The sequence below is a fragment of the Trichosurus vulpecula genome, chromosome 4 (genome assembly GCF_011100635.1).
Source record: "Trichosurus vulpecula isolate mTriVul1 chromosome 4, mTriVul1.pri, whole genome shotgun sequence".
NCBI classification, from domain to species: domain Eukaryota; kingdom Metazoa; phylum Chordata; class Mammalia; order Diprotodontia; family Phalangeridae; genus Trichosurus; species Trichosurus vulpecula.
The window spans coordinates 161,570,233-161,587,713 of NC_050576.1; the positions used below are offsets into that span (position 1 = coordinate 161,570,233).

The 17,481-nt window shown below is 43.6% G+C and overlaps 1 protein-coding gene across 1 annotated transcript in view; it reads right to left on the bottom strand.

Moving 5' to 3' along the window:
- Positions 1–17,481, bottom strand: part of SYT11 (synaptotagmin 11) — a 31,633-nt gene that overhangs the window by 5,223 nt on the left and 8,929 nt on the right. The window contains exon 2 of the mRNA XM_036757750.1: positions 12,644–13,470. Coding sequence (XP_036613645.1) covers positions 12,644–13,470 — 827 coding nt within the window. The remainder of the gene's footprint in view (positions 1–12,643; positions 13,471–17,481) is intronic.

Genomic DNA, 17,481 nt, shown 5'->3' on the forward strand with positions numbered 1-17,481 from the left:
CAAAATAAACAGAACTCACAAAATGGTACACACAATGACTGCCTAAGGCAAAGCAATACTTAAAACATAAAACTCAAAATCAGCTTACCGCGATGACCATTTGACTTCTGAAGACTGATAATGATACCTCCCTTCTCTCAATAAGGAAATAAATGGTAGACTCCAGGTGCAGAAAAATGTACTCGTGTATATATGATTAATGGATCAGTTTGCTTCCCTTAACTACACTTCTATGTAACAAGGGATAGATAATTCTACATTGAGTGAGATATTGTTGGGCAAAGGATGGAAATGTTTCTCCAAAATCATCAATAAAATATAGAGGGGGGAACTCAGTAAAAAGGCAAGAAGTGTGAGAAAAGGAAAGGAAATGCAGAACTGAGACGGAAAAGGAGAGGAGACAGGGTCATGAGAGTGTGAGGACCCTTTATTTGATCTGTGGAGGTGTTCCCTCCGTGTCTGCAGATCACAGCCTCTCCTGCACACTCCAGTAGATTGCTTTGTGAGTTGCTAAGGTCCAGAAGTGTCATCGTCCAATAGCCAGACCTCTTGTGATGGTCCTTTCTATATCTAGGTTAGTCCTCAAACAATAGATTCGCCATCTGTTGCTAGAACAAACTTGACACCTTTCCAGTTGGGTAGGGCTTGCTAGAATTTGTGCCCTGTCAGCATGGGGTAGTTAAAAGAACACTGAACTCAGAAAACCTGAGTCTGAGTCCGGGCTCTGCAGTTCATTGGCTATGTGATTCTGGGCCTCCCCTATACTTGCCCTAGCCACCTCACAGGACTATAGTGAGGAAAGGAAAGTACCAGGAAATGTGAGCCTTTCTGCAACCAGGGCAGGGCTGTTGGTGCTTTGCCCCTGGGTGACGAAGCTCAGATGGCAAATATTTACACCTGGCAAGCCCCTAGACCATCTTGCTCCTCCTTGGGGCCTTAGCACAGCAGCTCACACACAGTAGATGCTTTTTTTTTTTTGGAGGGAGGAAGACAGGGCAATTGGGGTTAAGTGACTTGCCCAAGGTCACACAGCTAGTAAGTGTGTCAAGTGTCTGAGGCTCGATTTGAACTCAGGTCCTCCTGACTCCAGGGCTGGTGTTCTATTCACTGCGCCACCTAGCTGCCCCACAATAGGCACTTTTAAAAATGCTTATCAATTGACAATGCAACTGAAGGCATAGACTGGATGCTCCCTAAGGTCTTTTCCAGTTCTGGCATTCCAGGGCATTTTGCTTTCACGTATACTCTCTCATTTTGTCATTATAATGTCTTCATGAGGAATTGTAGTAAAACCTATAAAGACTCTGAAGGCAGCATGGTGTATAGAGGGGCAGGCACCTGGCTTAGAGCCATGAGGCTGAGTTCAAACTCAGCATGGCCACTTTAAGCTGTGTGTCCTTGGACAAGTAATTTGACCTCTCTGAACCTCAATTTCCTCATCTACAAAATGGAGCTAATACTTGCCCTGTCTGTTTCTCAAAGCTATTAGGAGCGTCCAATGAGATAACAGATGTAAAGCTCTCTCTAAATTAGAAAGGGGGTCACAGGCCCAGAGTCAGGAGGACCTGAATTCAAATCTGTCCTCAGACACTACTAGTTGTGTGACCCTGGGCAAGTCAGTTAATCCCAATTGCCTTAAAAAAATTCTAGTCCAGAAATTTAATTCAATTCAACAAATATTTATCAAGCACCTATTAGGTGCTAGGTACTGAGACAAAGAATGAGGTAATCTGAGTTCTAATGCCAGTTCTTCCAGTAATTTACTACATGATCTTTATATGACCTTGAAGAAGTTACTTTGGGTCTCAGTTTTCTCACGTGTAAAAAAAAAGGGGGGGAAGGGAGGACATGTTTTGGACTAATCTGTTCCTATTCTCTTTTTTTTTTTTGCACTTAGTAGTATTTTATTTTTTCCCAATTACATGTAAAGATAGTTTTCAACATTCATTTTTATAAGATTTTGAGTTCCAAATTTTTCTCCCTCCCTCCCTTCCCTCCCACCTCTGCCAGACAGAAGGCAATCTGATTCCTACCTGTTCTTAAATGATGTCATTCTGATTTATGGCCACAATACTCATCTTTCCCAGTGATAAATTTTGTCCTTTTTATTTTTTAAACAGGGAATCTTTTCTGGAGTGAGCCAAAAATAGCTTTTACTCAACATTTACATATATAAGTAATACAGCTAGGTGGGTAAGTGGTTAGAGTCAGGAAGACTCATCTTCTTGAGTTCAAATGCAGCCTCAGACACTTACTAGCTGTGTGACCCTGGGCAAGCCACTTACCCCTGCTTGCCTCAGTTTCTTCATCTGTAAAATGAGAGAAGGAAATGGCAAACCACTCTAGTATCTCCTGCCTTCTCTGGCTTCCTTCAAGTTCCAGCTAAAATCCCACCTTCTAGAGGGAGACTGTTCTAATCTCTCTTCATTCTAGTGCCTTTTCTGTTGAAGGTTTCCAACTTGTCCTGATATGTATGTGTGTGTGTGTGTGTGTGTGTATTTATATATATCTTGCTTGTACATAGTTGTTAGCATGTTGTCTCCCCCATTAGACTGTGAGTTCCTTGAGGGCAGGGACAATTTTTCTTTTTCTTCTTGGCTGTTTTTGTTTGTTTTGCTTTCCTTTGCACAGTATGTGGCTCTGGCTGGCACACAGTAGGTACTTAATAAAGGTTTCTGGACTGATTGGTCAACTAACATTTCAACTAAAGTATACACTAAAGCATAAATAGGAGAATTGTGAGTTTCTTAACTGTTCTTCCCTATAAACATGAATGCCTGTGTTCTAGATCTCTGCAAAAATATTCATGGCAACTCAATTGTTGGCATGGGAAGTGTCGACATCTAGCAGAGCTTACTGTCATAATCTGGTTCTCCAGTTTTTAGAGAGGCAACATGGTATAGTGTAAAAAGACTGGGATCCAGGAGAAGAGGTTTCAAGGCCTGACTTGGACAAAGATTAACTGTGTTGCCTTAGCCAAGTCACTTACTTCAGGAAGTCTGTTTCTTCTTCTATAAAATAGAGCTAAAACAACTATGTGAACTATTTACCGTGCAGGGTTATTGTGAGGAAAGTACTTTGTAAGCCTTAAGTGGGTATGTATGCATATATATATATATATATATGCATAACTTTATCTATGTATATACAGAGTGGGCATATACACATATACGTATATATACACACAAGTAGGTATAGATGCAAGTGTATATATAAAAGTGGGTATTTATGTACATAAATAAACATGTACAGACACATAAGTGGGCACATATGTACTTATGCATACATATGCATGTGCAGTTACATATACACAAGTGGGTATATATGTATAAATACATATAGGGATGTATACATAATGCACATACATATATTACCATTATACATATACTGTACATATGCCCTCTTTTATGTGTGAACACATAAGCATACAAACATATACACATGTGTACACATACATGCACACATATATCTATCTATGAGCTATTATTATTGGGTATCAGGCTAAGGGATTTGGTCTTTACCTTATGGGCAAGGGATCTCTCCAAGGGAAGGAGAAGGCCAGAGAAGTCACTCATTCATTCAATGAGTATTTAATAAACATCTAATGAGTACAAGGCTCAATGTTAGCATGTGCTGGGGATGCAGGCATGGGGAAAAATAGTCCCAGGTCTCAAGAATTTGACATTCTATATGTGTGATGCAATATATGCACAGATATTCACAGATAAAAAGAAATGTTAAATGAGTACCAAGTGATTGGGGGGAGGTGTAGGGGCAGAAAGTGTTAATAATTGGGGAAGAGTAGAGAGGCGACATCTGAGATGAGCCTTGCAGGGAGTCAGAGATTCCTAGAAATGGACTAATAACATCCATCACATAAGACTGAGGATGGGGACACTGGGAATGACCTCCAGAAGCCCTGAGAAATGAAGAGGCCTGCTCAAGGTCACACAGATAGTAAGGAGCAGAGCTGGGATTTGGATCAAGGCCCAGTTCTCCTTCCAAAGGAGGCAGTGAGTGCCCTAACCTGAAGGACAGCAGTGGGTAGATACCAATACGTTAGGGAGGCTATAAGTCAGGGGTTCATAAAACTTTTTTTTTTTTAATGTTATGCACCACTCTGGCAGAATCTGGCAAAGCCTATGGACAGATTCTCAGAATAATGTTATACAGAGGACTACAAATGAGGTAATTCTGTTGAAATGAACATCTCATTTTTCCCATCCACATTCATGGACTTCCTGAAATCTATCCATGGATCTCAAGTTAAGAACCCTTTGCTATAGATACTTCTGTACTAAGTGGGAAACTGAACTAGTGAACCAGTTTCTTTGCAGCTCTAAATTCTAGGATGCTGTGAAATAGGTTGATCGCTAGTCTGTGCTAAAACTCAGCATCTGAACCTAACTTTTTGGAAAACAAAATAGCTAGATACATCAAATATTCAATCCTAGACAGAGTGTCCCAAAAGTCTTAGTGCTATTTTAATCTTTGGCAGCTTCAATGTGCACTAAGATTTTGGGGACACCCTGTATCCTTCAGGATACAATTCACTGTACTTCACAGTTCAATTCACTTTAGGCAAGTAAAAACAAAAAGATTGGGTGGGGGTGACTTGCCCTCCTAAAACCTAATAGAGACCTCAGAATTCATCTGGTTTCTCCTCTTGGCATTAGAGAGAGATGAACCTTAAACCACTTCAGACATAGTGGAGTGTCTCCTATAGCTGAAGACCTCTTTGGTTCCTCTTGATCACGCTCTCCAGTGTCTTGTGACCAATCAGGAAGAGGATCTTGATGTCTGACTGAAGTTCCCCCCACTTACCACTTAAGCCTGTTCCCTTTTTATCATGTTCAGACATGAACATCCAGGGGCTCTCCTATTTCCGTCTGAATCGGATATTCTTTGGTGATGCTATTCACGGGGGTCATCATATCACAGAGAGCTGGAAGGAGCCCCCAGGATCATTTAATCTAATCTCTCCATTTTGCAGAGGAGAAATCTGAGTTGAACCGATTTGCCCAAGGTCACACTGCTTGTCAGGAAAGGGTGGAGCCAGGCTTCAAACCTCTTTTCTTCCATACTTTGCATGTGCTTTACATTACCCTCCCCCCACCCTACACCTTCCCCTTCTTCTTATTCAGATGCTCCTCAGACATCCTTTCTTTAAGCTGAATGCCCCAACTCCTTTCATGTTTGTTTTGGTCTCTGCTTTGGCATAAGGCCCCACCTCACAGCCTGGGAGCTGATGCCTTCCCCCAGCCTTCCCATCTGGATGTCCAAATTTGTTGCCACACTACCACCTGAATGCCATTAGATTCTGCATTGAAGGCCTAAAGCTATTCTCTGATCCTCCATCCCCCTTCTCACCCCCTTCTCCCCTTCCCCTGATTCCCATGCCAAATAGCAGCATCAATGAATGGGGCCTTTCAGAAGAAAGGGCTATTCAGCAGGGCTGGGAGGGAGCTGCTTTTCTCAGCCCTTCAGCCTATTAAAGCAAAGACCCTGGGAGACATTCAAGCAGAAGAAAAAGGGGGAGAAGGTTTTGTCTCTAGTAAGGTTGTGAGATATTTTTAGAAGAGGCTGAGATCCCAGCCTCCTCCCTTCTCCAACTCTCCTCCCCTCTTCAAGAGTAGAGAGAATTAGGAACAGTGGTCCCAAGGGACAAACGCAGCAGCAAGAAATGCTTCAGAGAGCCATGTCCATCTATGCGTATAATTAGCAGGCAATTCACATCCTTCTTTTATAGCAATTTTCTAGTTAAAATTTCATTATTGTTCCCCAGAAGACTGGCATTTCTTGCTTTTTTTCTTTTTCCTATTGTTCCTCACTCCTCCTACCCACAATCATTTCTCCAGTCCAATGGAAAGAACCCTGAACCCATAGTCAAGAGACATGTTTCCATGTCCCTATATCTTTGTGACCTTGAACAAATCACTTCCCATCTCGTGGACTCAGTTTCCTCGTCTCTACAATGAGAGAGGTGGATGCTCAGAGGTCGATCTCTGTCAGGGTGAACCATGGGGGCAAATGAGAGAGAATCTGAGGGGTATTAACTGCCTCTAGGACTATATTTTCCCATATTCGACAGTCGAGAATACATTGACCTGAAGAAGAGAAGAACTTGCATGACAACAACAATCATAATCTTCCAGACTGCTCTTCCATTACCCTCATTTGGCTGATTCCCATTATGAAACATCCACAGTAAATTCTTAATTTGGCCTTAATCTTAATCTTGGCCTCTCCCCTTCCACTAGGGAAGGCAATCGAGGGTGAATGTAATAAGGAGAACCTTAGATTTTTCACACACTCGGTAATGCAGCCAAACTGTGATACTTGCTGCTTCTAAACTCATCATTCCATCCCTGCCTTGCTGCCTTTGCAAGGCTGTCCCCCCTCCACCCTGCTTGGAATGCACTCCTTCCTCACCTCTGCCTCTCAGAATTTTTACTTTCTTTTAAGGTTCATTGCAGGTACAACTTCCTAATGAGGTCTTTTCTGATTCCTCTAGTTAGTTTGCTGTCTCCTCAGATTATATTTATTGGTGCAAATGGAATGATTCTCTAGCAGACTGTAAAATCCTTAAAGGTGGGGACCATTTTGCTTTTTGTGTTTTTTAATCCAAAACCTTTAGGACTGGGTCTTGCACACAGTAGGTGCTAATCAATGCTTGAATTGAATTTGATTGCCTTAACCTCTGCCCAATGGCTAATTCCATTTGTACCTTCTCAGCAGGGCTAATTCAAGTATTGATTAAGCACCTACTATGCATAAGGTAGCCCTCCCACAGACAGCCTGAGATCCAGAAGGGAGAAATAATCTGCTTAGAGTCACAGTGCAATGGAAGTAAAGCCAGAGCCAAAAGATCTTGCCAGGCTCTTTCCATTAGGGTCACCCTGCAGCCAAGCCAGAAGAAAGAAGGGGGTTTGTTTCCCTATTCAGTGGTGGAGGAAGGCTTGAGGATTCAGGGGGATTCTAGAACTAAGCAGCATGCACGAAGATCTTGTTAAGGACTACTGAAGGAAGAGAAACAAGGCATAAGCATGAAACAGAGCAGAACAGGAGATAGCCCTTCAGAGATTTTATCTGGAGAAGGGACATTCAGTAGGGCTATTTTTTTTTTTAGCTACAGCAGATGGATCAAGATTAGACTTTTAGAAAAATAATGTATTATTAACTCTCAAAGATACCACATTGGGTGAACTAGGGGATGGTGAAAAGAATACGGAAGAATAGGGAGCTTAGAGAGATCATCTACCAAGGGAGTTCTCAACCTGGGGGCTGCTTTATATTCCTATGTATTTTGTTTTGTGCATTTAAAAACATTGTGAGAAGGGATCCATGGGCCTTTTCATCAGACTGCCAAAGGTGGGGACATTACACAAAAAAGATTAAGAATCCCTGACTTGTATAGATAAGGAAAAAGGCCCAGAGAGGTTAAGTGATCTGCCCAAATTGCACAGCAGGCAAAGGTGACTCCATATCTTGTGTTCTTTCTACCACATCACATTGTCTCCCTTAGAAACGATCTGGAGTCATCGGATTTCATTCAGTCGTTTTTCAGTTGTGTCCAACTCTTCGTGACCCCCTTTGGGGTTTTCTTGGCAAAGATACTGGAGCGATTTGCCATTTCCTTCTCCAGCTCAGTTTACAGACAAGGAAACAGACACACAGTTAAGTGATTTGCCTAGGGTCGCACAGCTAGTGAGTATCTGAGATGGAATTTGAACTCAGGTCTTCCTTAACACCAGGCTTGGGGCTCTATCCACTGAACCACCACATCACACTGTCTCCTCTAGAAACAGTTTGGCTTCATCAGATCTCTCTAGTCTTATCTTGTATTCTTCTCCAATGTGTATGATATCCTCCAGCCAAACTGGACTCTTCTATCCCTCTGCCTCTCTCACCCCAAGTACATTTCACCAAGCCTCAATCCCTTTATCAATAACATTAAATTAGCTAATTCTTAGATGAGCAGCATCTAAGGGCATACAGGTGTAGTGTGGCAACAGCGGGTTGGGCTTTATGATGTCTAAGGTGATCCCTAAACACGATTTCTTACTTCTGACTTCTTTTTTCCTGTCTTTCCTTTATACTGCCTCCTCAAGAAAGTCTTTCCTGATTTCCCCTACAGGTAATGCTCTTTCCCTTCAGACCTCACCCAGCACTTTGTGCTTCTTTAATATACTTGTTGGGTAATAATATTGTACTGTACTTATGTTTTTGTGTCTTATTTCTTCATTCTAATTGGTCTGTAAGCTCCAGGAGGGCAGGGACCATGTCCCCTTCTCCCTTTCCAACAGAAGCCTAGTGGATATTTAAGAAATGGTTACTGAATTAATGGCTGGCTGCCTGCCTCTGTTAGGAGGGGTTGAGATGAGAAGACACCTCTGTAGCCCTGGTAGTCTGGGACTTCTTTGTACAAACTCTTGCATTGTCTTGCTCTGGGGCCTTCTGGAGGGGGCTGGGAGCGGGGGGAAGGGCAGCTATCTCCCAGTCCCAGCTTATTCCTTCTGAAGAGAATTAATAAAGTGGAAAAAGACACAGCTCCTGCCAAGAGCCCCTGGCTGTTTAGCAAATGTCATTGACTGAGTTCCCTGCCTAGTGCCCTGGATTTGGGGCTGCTATGTTCCCAGACCAAATCTATCCCCCGTCTCCCCCCTCTCTTCTCTCCATAGAGGCCAGGCCCAGCCTGTTGTTCAGCTGTGGCTTCTGGGGGGAAGGGCCCATCTTCCTTCCCCCTCCCTCCACCACCACCACCATAAGAGGGGTCCAAAAGGCTGGTGAGGCCCTGGCTGTAGTCAGTAGGAATCTGGCTGACCACCAAAGGCTATAGATGTTTTGGGAAAGGGTCAGGGAAGAGGGACTGACTAATGGGGCACAGGAGAGGGAACAAGGCCAGTCAAGGGCTTAGGCGAAGGGCAGGAGCCTGGCCAGACTTGAAGGCAAAGGCAGCCACCATGGCAGAGAGAGGCTCTGTGGGGAGATCAATGCTTGGGGGTGCAATGGGGGTGAGGATGGAAGGGAGACTGAATAATCTCTTTCCCCATAACTCCACACATATTCTCTGAGCCTATATCCACATTGCTCTGTAAGCCTGGAATGACCTCTTTTTACCTGTTCAACTGGACTCTTTAATGTCCAATCAAATGCCACGTCTTCTAGGATCTCTTCCTTGCTCCTTCAACACTACCAACCACTGTCACCCCCTTGGACTTCACATAGCATTTTGTTTTGTAGCTCTTTAAGGCCATTCTCATGGGATGTTGTAGATTACAGCCATCTGGGATGATGCCTGCCAGACTGAGTTCCAGTAGGGCCAGGACCATGTTTTATAGAAACTTTTTAATTTCCCTAGGCTTCTGGCACAGAGCTCTGTACACACAGTGTTCAATAAATATTTATTAATAAGTTAGGTGGTCAAGTGTTTAGAGTGCTGGATCTGGAGTCAGGAAGACCTGAGTTCAAATCCAGCCTCAGATACTTACTGGGCAAGTCACTTAACCTTGTTTGCCTCAGCTCCCTCATCTGTAAAATGAGCTGGAGAAGGAAATGCAAACCACTCCAGTATCTTTGTCAAGAAAACCCCGAATGGGGTCATGGAGAATTGGACACGATTGAAACAACTGAACAACAAACACCCTCACCAGACCCCCTCTAATAAAAGACGTGTTTTCAAGAAAGGTTTAACACACGCAAAAGTAGGCATGTCCAAGAACAGACTAAAGTATTTGCTCTCCTGGGAGGATACGGCAGCAGGAATCAAAGCCTTAATCCCAGAACTACAGCCAGAGGGGACCTCACAGGTTATCTAGTTTAACCTTAACCTAACAGATGAATCTAATCTGCAAAAGCACTGATAGCCTCCCTTGCCTGAAATCCTCTAGTGATGGGGACACTCACTATTCCCTGTTAATTTAAAGGAATGAAGCTCTAAGGCCAGAATTGAGAGCCAGGAGACTTATATTTTACTTCCAGAACCACCATTGGATGACCTTGAACAAGGTCACTTTATTTCTGGGGGTATCATTGTCCTCATAAGTAAAATAAGGCACCAGATAATTTCAAGGTCTCTTCCAGCTATGATGTTCTATCCCTGATATGACACTCTCTCTCTCTCCCCATAATATGTGTGCATGTATCTGTATATGTATATATTTACATATGTATTTACATATAATATAATGATATTATATATATACTATGACATTATATATAATGTGCAGGTAGGTGGCACAGTGGATGGAGCACTGGCTCTAGAGTTGGGAGGACCAAAATTCAAATCCAGCCTCAGACACTAGCTGTGTGACCCTGGGCAAGTCACTTAACCCTATTTGCCTCAGTTTCCTCATTTGTAAAGTGAGCTGGAGAAGGAAATGGCAAACCAGTCCAGTATCTTTGCCAAGAAAACCCCAAAAGGGGTCACGGAGAGTTGGACACGACTGAAACGGCTCAACAATAACAAAGTTATATACATTATGTAATATATATATATATGCACACAATACATATCTATATAAGATTTTGTACTTTACTCATCTGTATGTATTTTATCTACTCCTTCTCTACGTGCCCTTAAAATGTAAGCTCCTTGAGGAGCTTACGGGGACTATTTCATTTTTGCCTTTCTATTCTCATCACTTGGCATAAAAATGCTTATTAGATAAGTGCTTATTGAATTTAACTGAATTAAGGAAGAGAGGTATCCACAATGTGGTCCTTTACTCCTTTATCCTTAACACTGGCCCTGCCTAGGGAAAGTTAGCTGTGGGCTTGGGAATGGGAGCCTTCCATTTCAAATATACATGAGGGCAGAGTAGGAAAGGGGAAGAGAAGCATATATAAGGTGAACCAGCGGTGTATATTTACTTGTCAAGGCCTGGATAGGAAATAGATGAGTTACAGCTCTAGGCTGGGGCTGGGAAAGGAATATATTAAGAGGTTGTCATGGTTTCTGGGCTGTGGGAAATAATTCACTGGAGACACCACACTTCCCCCCAGGCAGAAAATGAGCCCCCCTGGCCCTCCCATTCTGTGAATGGGAGTCGGTGGTTAAGCTATAGAGTCAACCAGTCAGAAAGGATCCAAGGAGTAGGAGCTAGTGATAGAGGGTGGGATACTCTCTACTGGGCAGCCTGAACATGTTCTGTAGAAGAAGAAGCATGATGACTACATCATTATTCCTAGGCCATTATGATGTCATTACTACTATTACTAATAGTTCAATGCCTCATCATGCTGAGGGTGAGATCCTAAGTTCTTAACAGCTGTTCTAGTAGTGTAGAAGCTCTGGCAGGTCCTACTAAGTTGGAAATGCTTTGTAAATACTAGCCAAGAAATAGAATCTGGGTCTGTTGTCCAAGGACCGACCCAGCCAATTTCTGTGAGGCTCAGTCACTAGGGGATGAATTAATTTTTGGTCTTGGCCATCCACAGAGATTGTTTCATAAGACTACCAGGGAGGGGTTGCTGTCTGCATTGATAGAGGAAGTACCCAAACCAGTGAAGTCATGGACCTTTGGAAGTATTGATTAATAATAATAATAATATTAATAACGACAGTAACATTAATTCATTTATACATTGATTTATAGTTAAAGTGCCTGGAATTCTCTCCCTCCTTATCTTTGCCTCCTGCCTTCCTGACTTTCTTCAAGTACCAGCTAAAATCCCACCTCTTACAGGAAGCCTTTCCTGATTCTTCTTCATGTTAGTGCCTTCCCTCTGTTGATTATCTCCAATTTGCCCTGCATATCTTGTCTGTAAACAGTTGTTTGCGTGTTGTCTCCCCCATTAGACTGTGAACTCCTCGACGTCAGGGACTCTTTGTATCCCCAGCACTTAGTACGGCGCCTGGCACTAAGCAGACACTCATTAAATGCTTACTGACAGAATGACTGCATTCATTACTTTGTGTGAGCCTCATAACAGCCTGATGAGGCAGACAGTGTAAGCAGTCTCTCCATTTTACAGATAGGGAAACTGAGGTTGCCCAAGGTCACACCCAGTCCTCAAATCCAGGTATTCTGACTTCACATTCAATGCTCCCTCTACTACACAGCAGTGCACTTTCAGTATGGTACAAATGAGCAGAATCTCAGGAGCTCAGCTTATCATCATAACTGCTCCTTCCTAGGTTATCTCAGAGGCTCCAAGCAAATGCCCACTCAACCACTAGGAATGTCTTATATAGCACCGCTACTGCTATTTTCTGTCTCTCCTCAACGTCTCAGGTTGTCATAAAGATCCACTGAGATCATATTCATTAGCAAAGACAGAGTAGGTATTTAATAAACGCTTATTCCCTTCCCCACCCCCAATGACACTGGAAGCACAATGAGCACTAGATGTGTGGAATCAGAGGGTCTGGGTTTAAGTTCTTCTCCTGATCCTCATTAGCCGTGTGTCTCTGGTCTAGTCCTCTAACTGTAGTCTTGGTTTATGTCATCTGTAAAACAAGCATAATAAATCTTACGGTACCAACTTCTACTTTACAGGAGGGGAAACTTTCATAAACCTTAGAGCACCACATAAATGTGAATTATCATCATCATGCTTCAGCAGCTTTTATCCCTTTCTCCCTTCCTCCGTCCCACCCAGAGGCACCTCCCTTTCCCCTGCCCAGCGCTGCCCGCGTCACCTGGATATTTCTCTTGGTGATGTCCCGGGTCAGCTGAACCTTGCCCGTGCTGGGGTCCACCCCAGCCAGCGGCACCATGACCTCACCGATGACGTCATCCCGGGAGAATCGGTCGAAGCTGAGGACCAGGAAGTGCAGCACGAGATCCTGCAGCTGGCTGTAGGGGATGCCGTAGAACGTAAAGGTCTCGTCGAACACAGGGTCCAGCGTCTTGCGCAGCACTCTCGTCTTCACGCGGTGCCGTTTGTCTGGGAGGATGGTCATTTTGATGTAGGGATCGGAAGCCTGGGTCTGGTCGTCCATCACCGGCAGCCCGTGGGCCTCTTGGATTGTCACTACCAGGGCTTTTTTAGGGAAGTTATAGTCCACTGAGAAGGTGAGGGACCCCAGCATAACATCTTCTTCTGGGGAAGATGGGGAAGCTGTTTTGCTTCCCCCGGGGGTCAGGCTCTGAACTGGGCTCAGTTCATCCCCGTAGTCCACCTTGATGGGAAGCTGGTCTATGCAAGGGCTAGCAGTACTCAGCACCCCAGGGCTCTTCTCTCGGCTCAGGAGACCCGATTCAGCCGCGTCCACCAATAGATTTCCTCGTCCGCCGTCCCGCCCTGGGCCACCTTTGTCTCTCCTCACACGGATGATTTTCTTCTTGTTGCTCAGTGTCTCCGGGTAGATGCTGATGCCCTTGAGCATGTGGATGAACTTGTAAGGAGGCGTCTTGTGCTTCTTCTCAGCCTGCTGGTGGCAGCAGGTCCAGACGAAGACTGTCACAGACACAGACACCACCAGCACGGTGGCCCCGATGAGCCCCAGCACCACGGGGGATACATCTGAGGGAGAACAGAACACGGTCAAGGCTGGAGGACCACCTTTCTCATTTCCCCTGCCCCGTGTCACTTCTTATCCAGTCCCAGAGTCACAGAATCTCAGGGCTGGAAAGGAACTCAGTGGTCATCTAATCTAGCCCATAATTAAACAGGGTCCTCCCCACCAACCCACCCCAGAACATCTCTAACTCACTATCTGTCAAAGCAGCCCTTTCCATTTTGAACAGTTCTAGCTATGGGGACATTTTCCTTTATTTTGAGTCAAAATTTCTCCCTCTGGGACTTCTCTCTTCTGACTCTCTCTTTGTTCCTATTTCTGCCCTCTGGGGCTAAGTAGAACTAATATTGGAAAAATTACTAGACCTGGGAACAGAAGGCTCGGGTTCGAATTACAACATTGTTACTTCTTACTGAAATAACTTTTGACAGTCATTGAACCAGTGCCTGCTATGTGCCAGATCCTGTGCTAGGGCCTGGGGCTACAAATAATAATAATAATGATAGCTAACGGTCATATAGGACTTACTATGTTACTAAGTGCCAGGCACTGTGCTAAGAGCTTATTTCATTTGATCTTCACAACAACCCTGCCAGGTAGGTAATAATTATCATAGCTAACACTTATATAGCACCTATGTGCCAGGCACTATGCCAAGCACTTTACAATTTTTTCATTTGATCCTTATAACAACTCTGTGAGGTAGGTGCTGTCTTTACCTCCATTTTACACTTGCAGAAAGGGAGGCAAACATAGTTAAGTGACCTGCCCAGGGTCAGATAGCTAGGGAGTATCTGGGGCTGGATTTGAACATTAGGTGTTGCTGATTCCAGGCCCAGCACTCTATCCCAACATTAGAATGCACTGAGCCATTTAGCTGTCTCCATTCCAGTCATTCTACTTATCAGAACTGATCTGCATCTGCCCCAGACAAGACAAAGACAAAAATGAAATAGGCCCCACCTTCAAGGAGCTTATGTTCTATTGGGAAGACAACATATACAAATATATACACATATAAATATATATATGCATGTAAATATATACATATGCATAAAATAAGTACATGTATATTTATACATATGTATAAAATAAGGTGAAGGTAATTTGGGGGGGAAAGATACCAGCAACTGGGAGGATTAGGAAAGTCTTCATGTGGATGGAGCTTGAACTGAGCTTCCGACTACACTAGGGATTCCAAGAGGCAGAGCTGAGGAGGGACAGCATTTCATGCCAGAGCAAAGGTACCTGGAGGGGAGATGGAGCATATAATGTGTGAGGAAGAGCAAGAAGGTGAGTTTGGTTGGCCTTCAGTGTGCTACTGGAAGATCTTGAGTAGGGGGGTGCCGTGATCATACCTGTGCTTTGGGGAAGATGGCCTGGAGAGGGGAATGGCAGGGATACTGATGCCGTGTTGTTTTGTAAATGTTCTCACTTCTTCTCTGTGGGTGTGACCTTTTTCTCTCCTTTATACTTTCTGTCAGTAGGGTGAGCCAGTGCCTTTGAGGGATGTGGTAAGTGGGATGCCTGTCCAGGGATGGGTTGGACTAAATGGCCTCTGAGGACCCCTCCAGCTCTGACATTCTATGATTTTTCTTGATATTCCTAGAGCTCCCAGTACAAGTTTCTCCGTACATTGGGCACTCAGTCAGTGATATATGTATAACTAGGAGGTCACTCTAGTCACAAACCTGCAAAAGTTGTATTGTGCCAGGTTTGAGAAAGCACAGGACTTGGACAAATCAAGTCAACCAGTATTGACTAAGTGTCTACTATGTGCCAGGTACTGTCCACCAAAAGACTTTGGTTTTAGTCCTGGCATTGGAACTCACTGAGGGTTTAGGGAAGGAAGGAAAGAAGGACAAGAGGAAGAAGGAAGGAAAGAGGAAAGGAGAGAAGAAAGGAAAGAAGGAAGGAAGAAAAAAAGAAAAAAGAAACGCTTATATAGTGCCTACCACATGCCAAGCACTGTTGTGCTAAGCACTTTACGAAAATTATCTCATTTGATAATAAGTCAGCCACTTTACCACTTAGGGCTCAGTGTCTTCATCTATAAAACAGGGACATTAGACTGGATGATCTCCAAACTCCTTTCCAGCTCTGACATGCTATGATTCTATAACAGGTGAATCTTCTGCCATCTAAGTGCTCAGGGCAGGTCAATTTCAGCCATGCTGAAGATGTAAATGGTGTGGCCACAGACACAAGAAATGGCCTTAGTGGGGCTGAGGTTTGGGGGATAAGAGGGTAGATAGGAAGAAAGAAAAAGAGAAGTAAAGATTAGCCTAATTTTATATCAGAGAATTAGAGTATCAGAGTTGGAAGGGAATTTAGAGATCAATTAGCCGCCTTACAGACGAGGTTGTACATGATTTGCCCTAGGTCACACAGGTAAAGAGGGAGTGGATTAGAACTAGAAGCCAAACATGCATTGAGATTGATTCAGTTATTTAAATGAGGGCATATTAGGAATAAAAATAAGGTCAGGGGACTAATTACACTGATGTAGATGGCTGGGACCAGACTTTTTCTTCCTCTCTCTCCCTGGTTGTGCCTTCTCCAGCACTGCAGGTGTATTGATCTGGACAATTCCAGATTTTACTTGAATTTCCTAGGTAACTAAAGCCAGAGACCCTAAAGATCTGAAGAAGTAGAAAACTGGGTGAGGGTGGGGTGGAGTGGGGAAAGAGAGTTAAAAAATCACGGAATTTTAGAATTGGAAGGGACCTCAGGAGCTGTCTAGTGACAACTCGTACCTAAAAAAGAATTCATCACAATCTTCACCACAATATACTCAAACAACTAGTCTCTTATTTTCTTATACCTTGCTATCATCCTCATACTCTATGATTCGGCGTCACTGGTCCCCTTGCTTTTCCTCAAGTAAGATTTGGCTCTGGGCCTTTTCTCTGGCTGTTTCTCACTCCTGGAATGCACTCCTCAGCTCTGCCTTCTGCCTTCTGCCTTCCCTAGCTCCCTTCGAGTCTCAGTGAAAGACCCGCTTTCCACAGGAAACCTTTCCTAGGCAGACTTCCTTAATCTCAGTGCCTTCCTTTCTTCTGATATTATCTCTAATTTATCTTGTACATATCTTGTTTGCATATAGGTGTTTGTATGTTGTCTCCCCTACTAGACTGTGAAAGCTGGGACTGTTTTTTGTTTTGTTTTTGCTTTTCTTTGTGTGGCACACAGCAGGGGCTTAATAAATGCTTGTTGACTTGATCTAAAACTTCTAAGGAAGGGAAAATACTACCCCCCTCCCCCCAAAGTAACACTGTCTACTTTTGGATAGCTCTAATTGTTAGGAAGTTCTTCCTGACATAACACTTAATGCATTAGCATAGTGCCTGGTATATAGTTGGAGCTTAATAAATGCTTGTTGACTTGACTGACCTTAAGACTAAATTTGACTCTTTGCAATTTCTGTACATTGCTCCTCCTTCCGCCTTCCTGGGCCAAAGACAAAGAGCTTAATTCTTCTTCCACATGCTAGCCCTTCAAATACCTGAAGGCAGATATTAGACACCCCCTGTGTATTTCTTTCTCAAGGCTAACATCCCCGTTCTTTCAACAAAGCCTCCTATATCATGAACTCAGGACTCTAGGTGTCCCTCCTCTCAGAGATCTGCAGCTTATCAATGTCCCTCCCAAACTGTAGCACCCAAGACTGAACACAGTGTTCCAAATGTGTTCTGATCAGTTCGAGTTACAATAGGGCTATCTCCTTCTTATTCCTGGAAGCCACACCTCTCTTAAAGTAGCCTAAGATGGCACTAGCTTTTTGGGGCTGTCATGGCAATACAAGTTGATTCATGCATGTGCTCAATAGAATAGGAAGTCAAAAAGATCTTGACAGATTGGAAGGCCGAGCTGGAACCAACAAAACGAATTTTAACAAGGATAAATATATAGTCTTTCATTCAGGTTAAAAAAAATCACAGATGGTAAAATATTAAAGGAGGGTCATAGAAAATGCTTGATAGCAATTCATATGAAGATCCAGAGTCTGGCTTCAG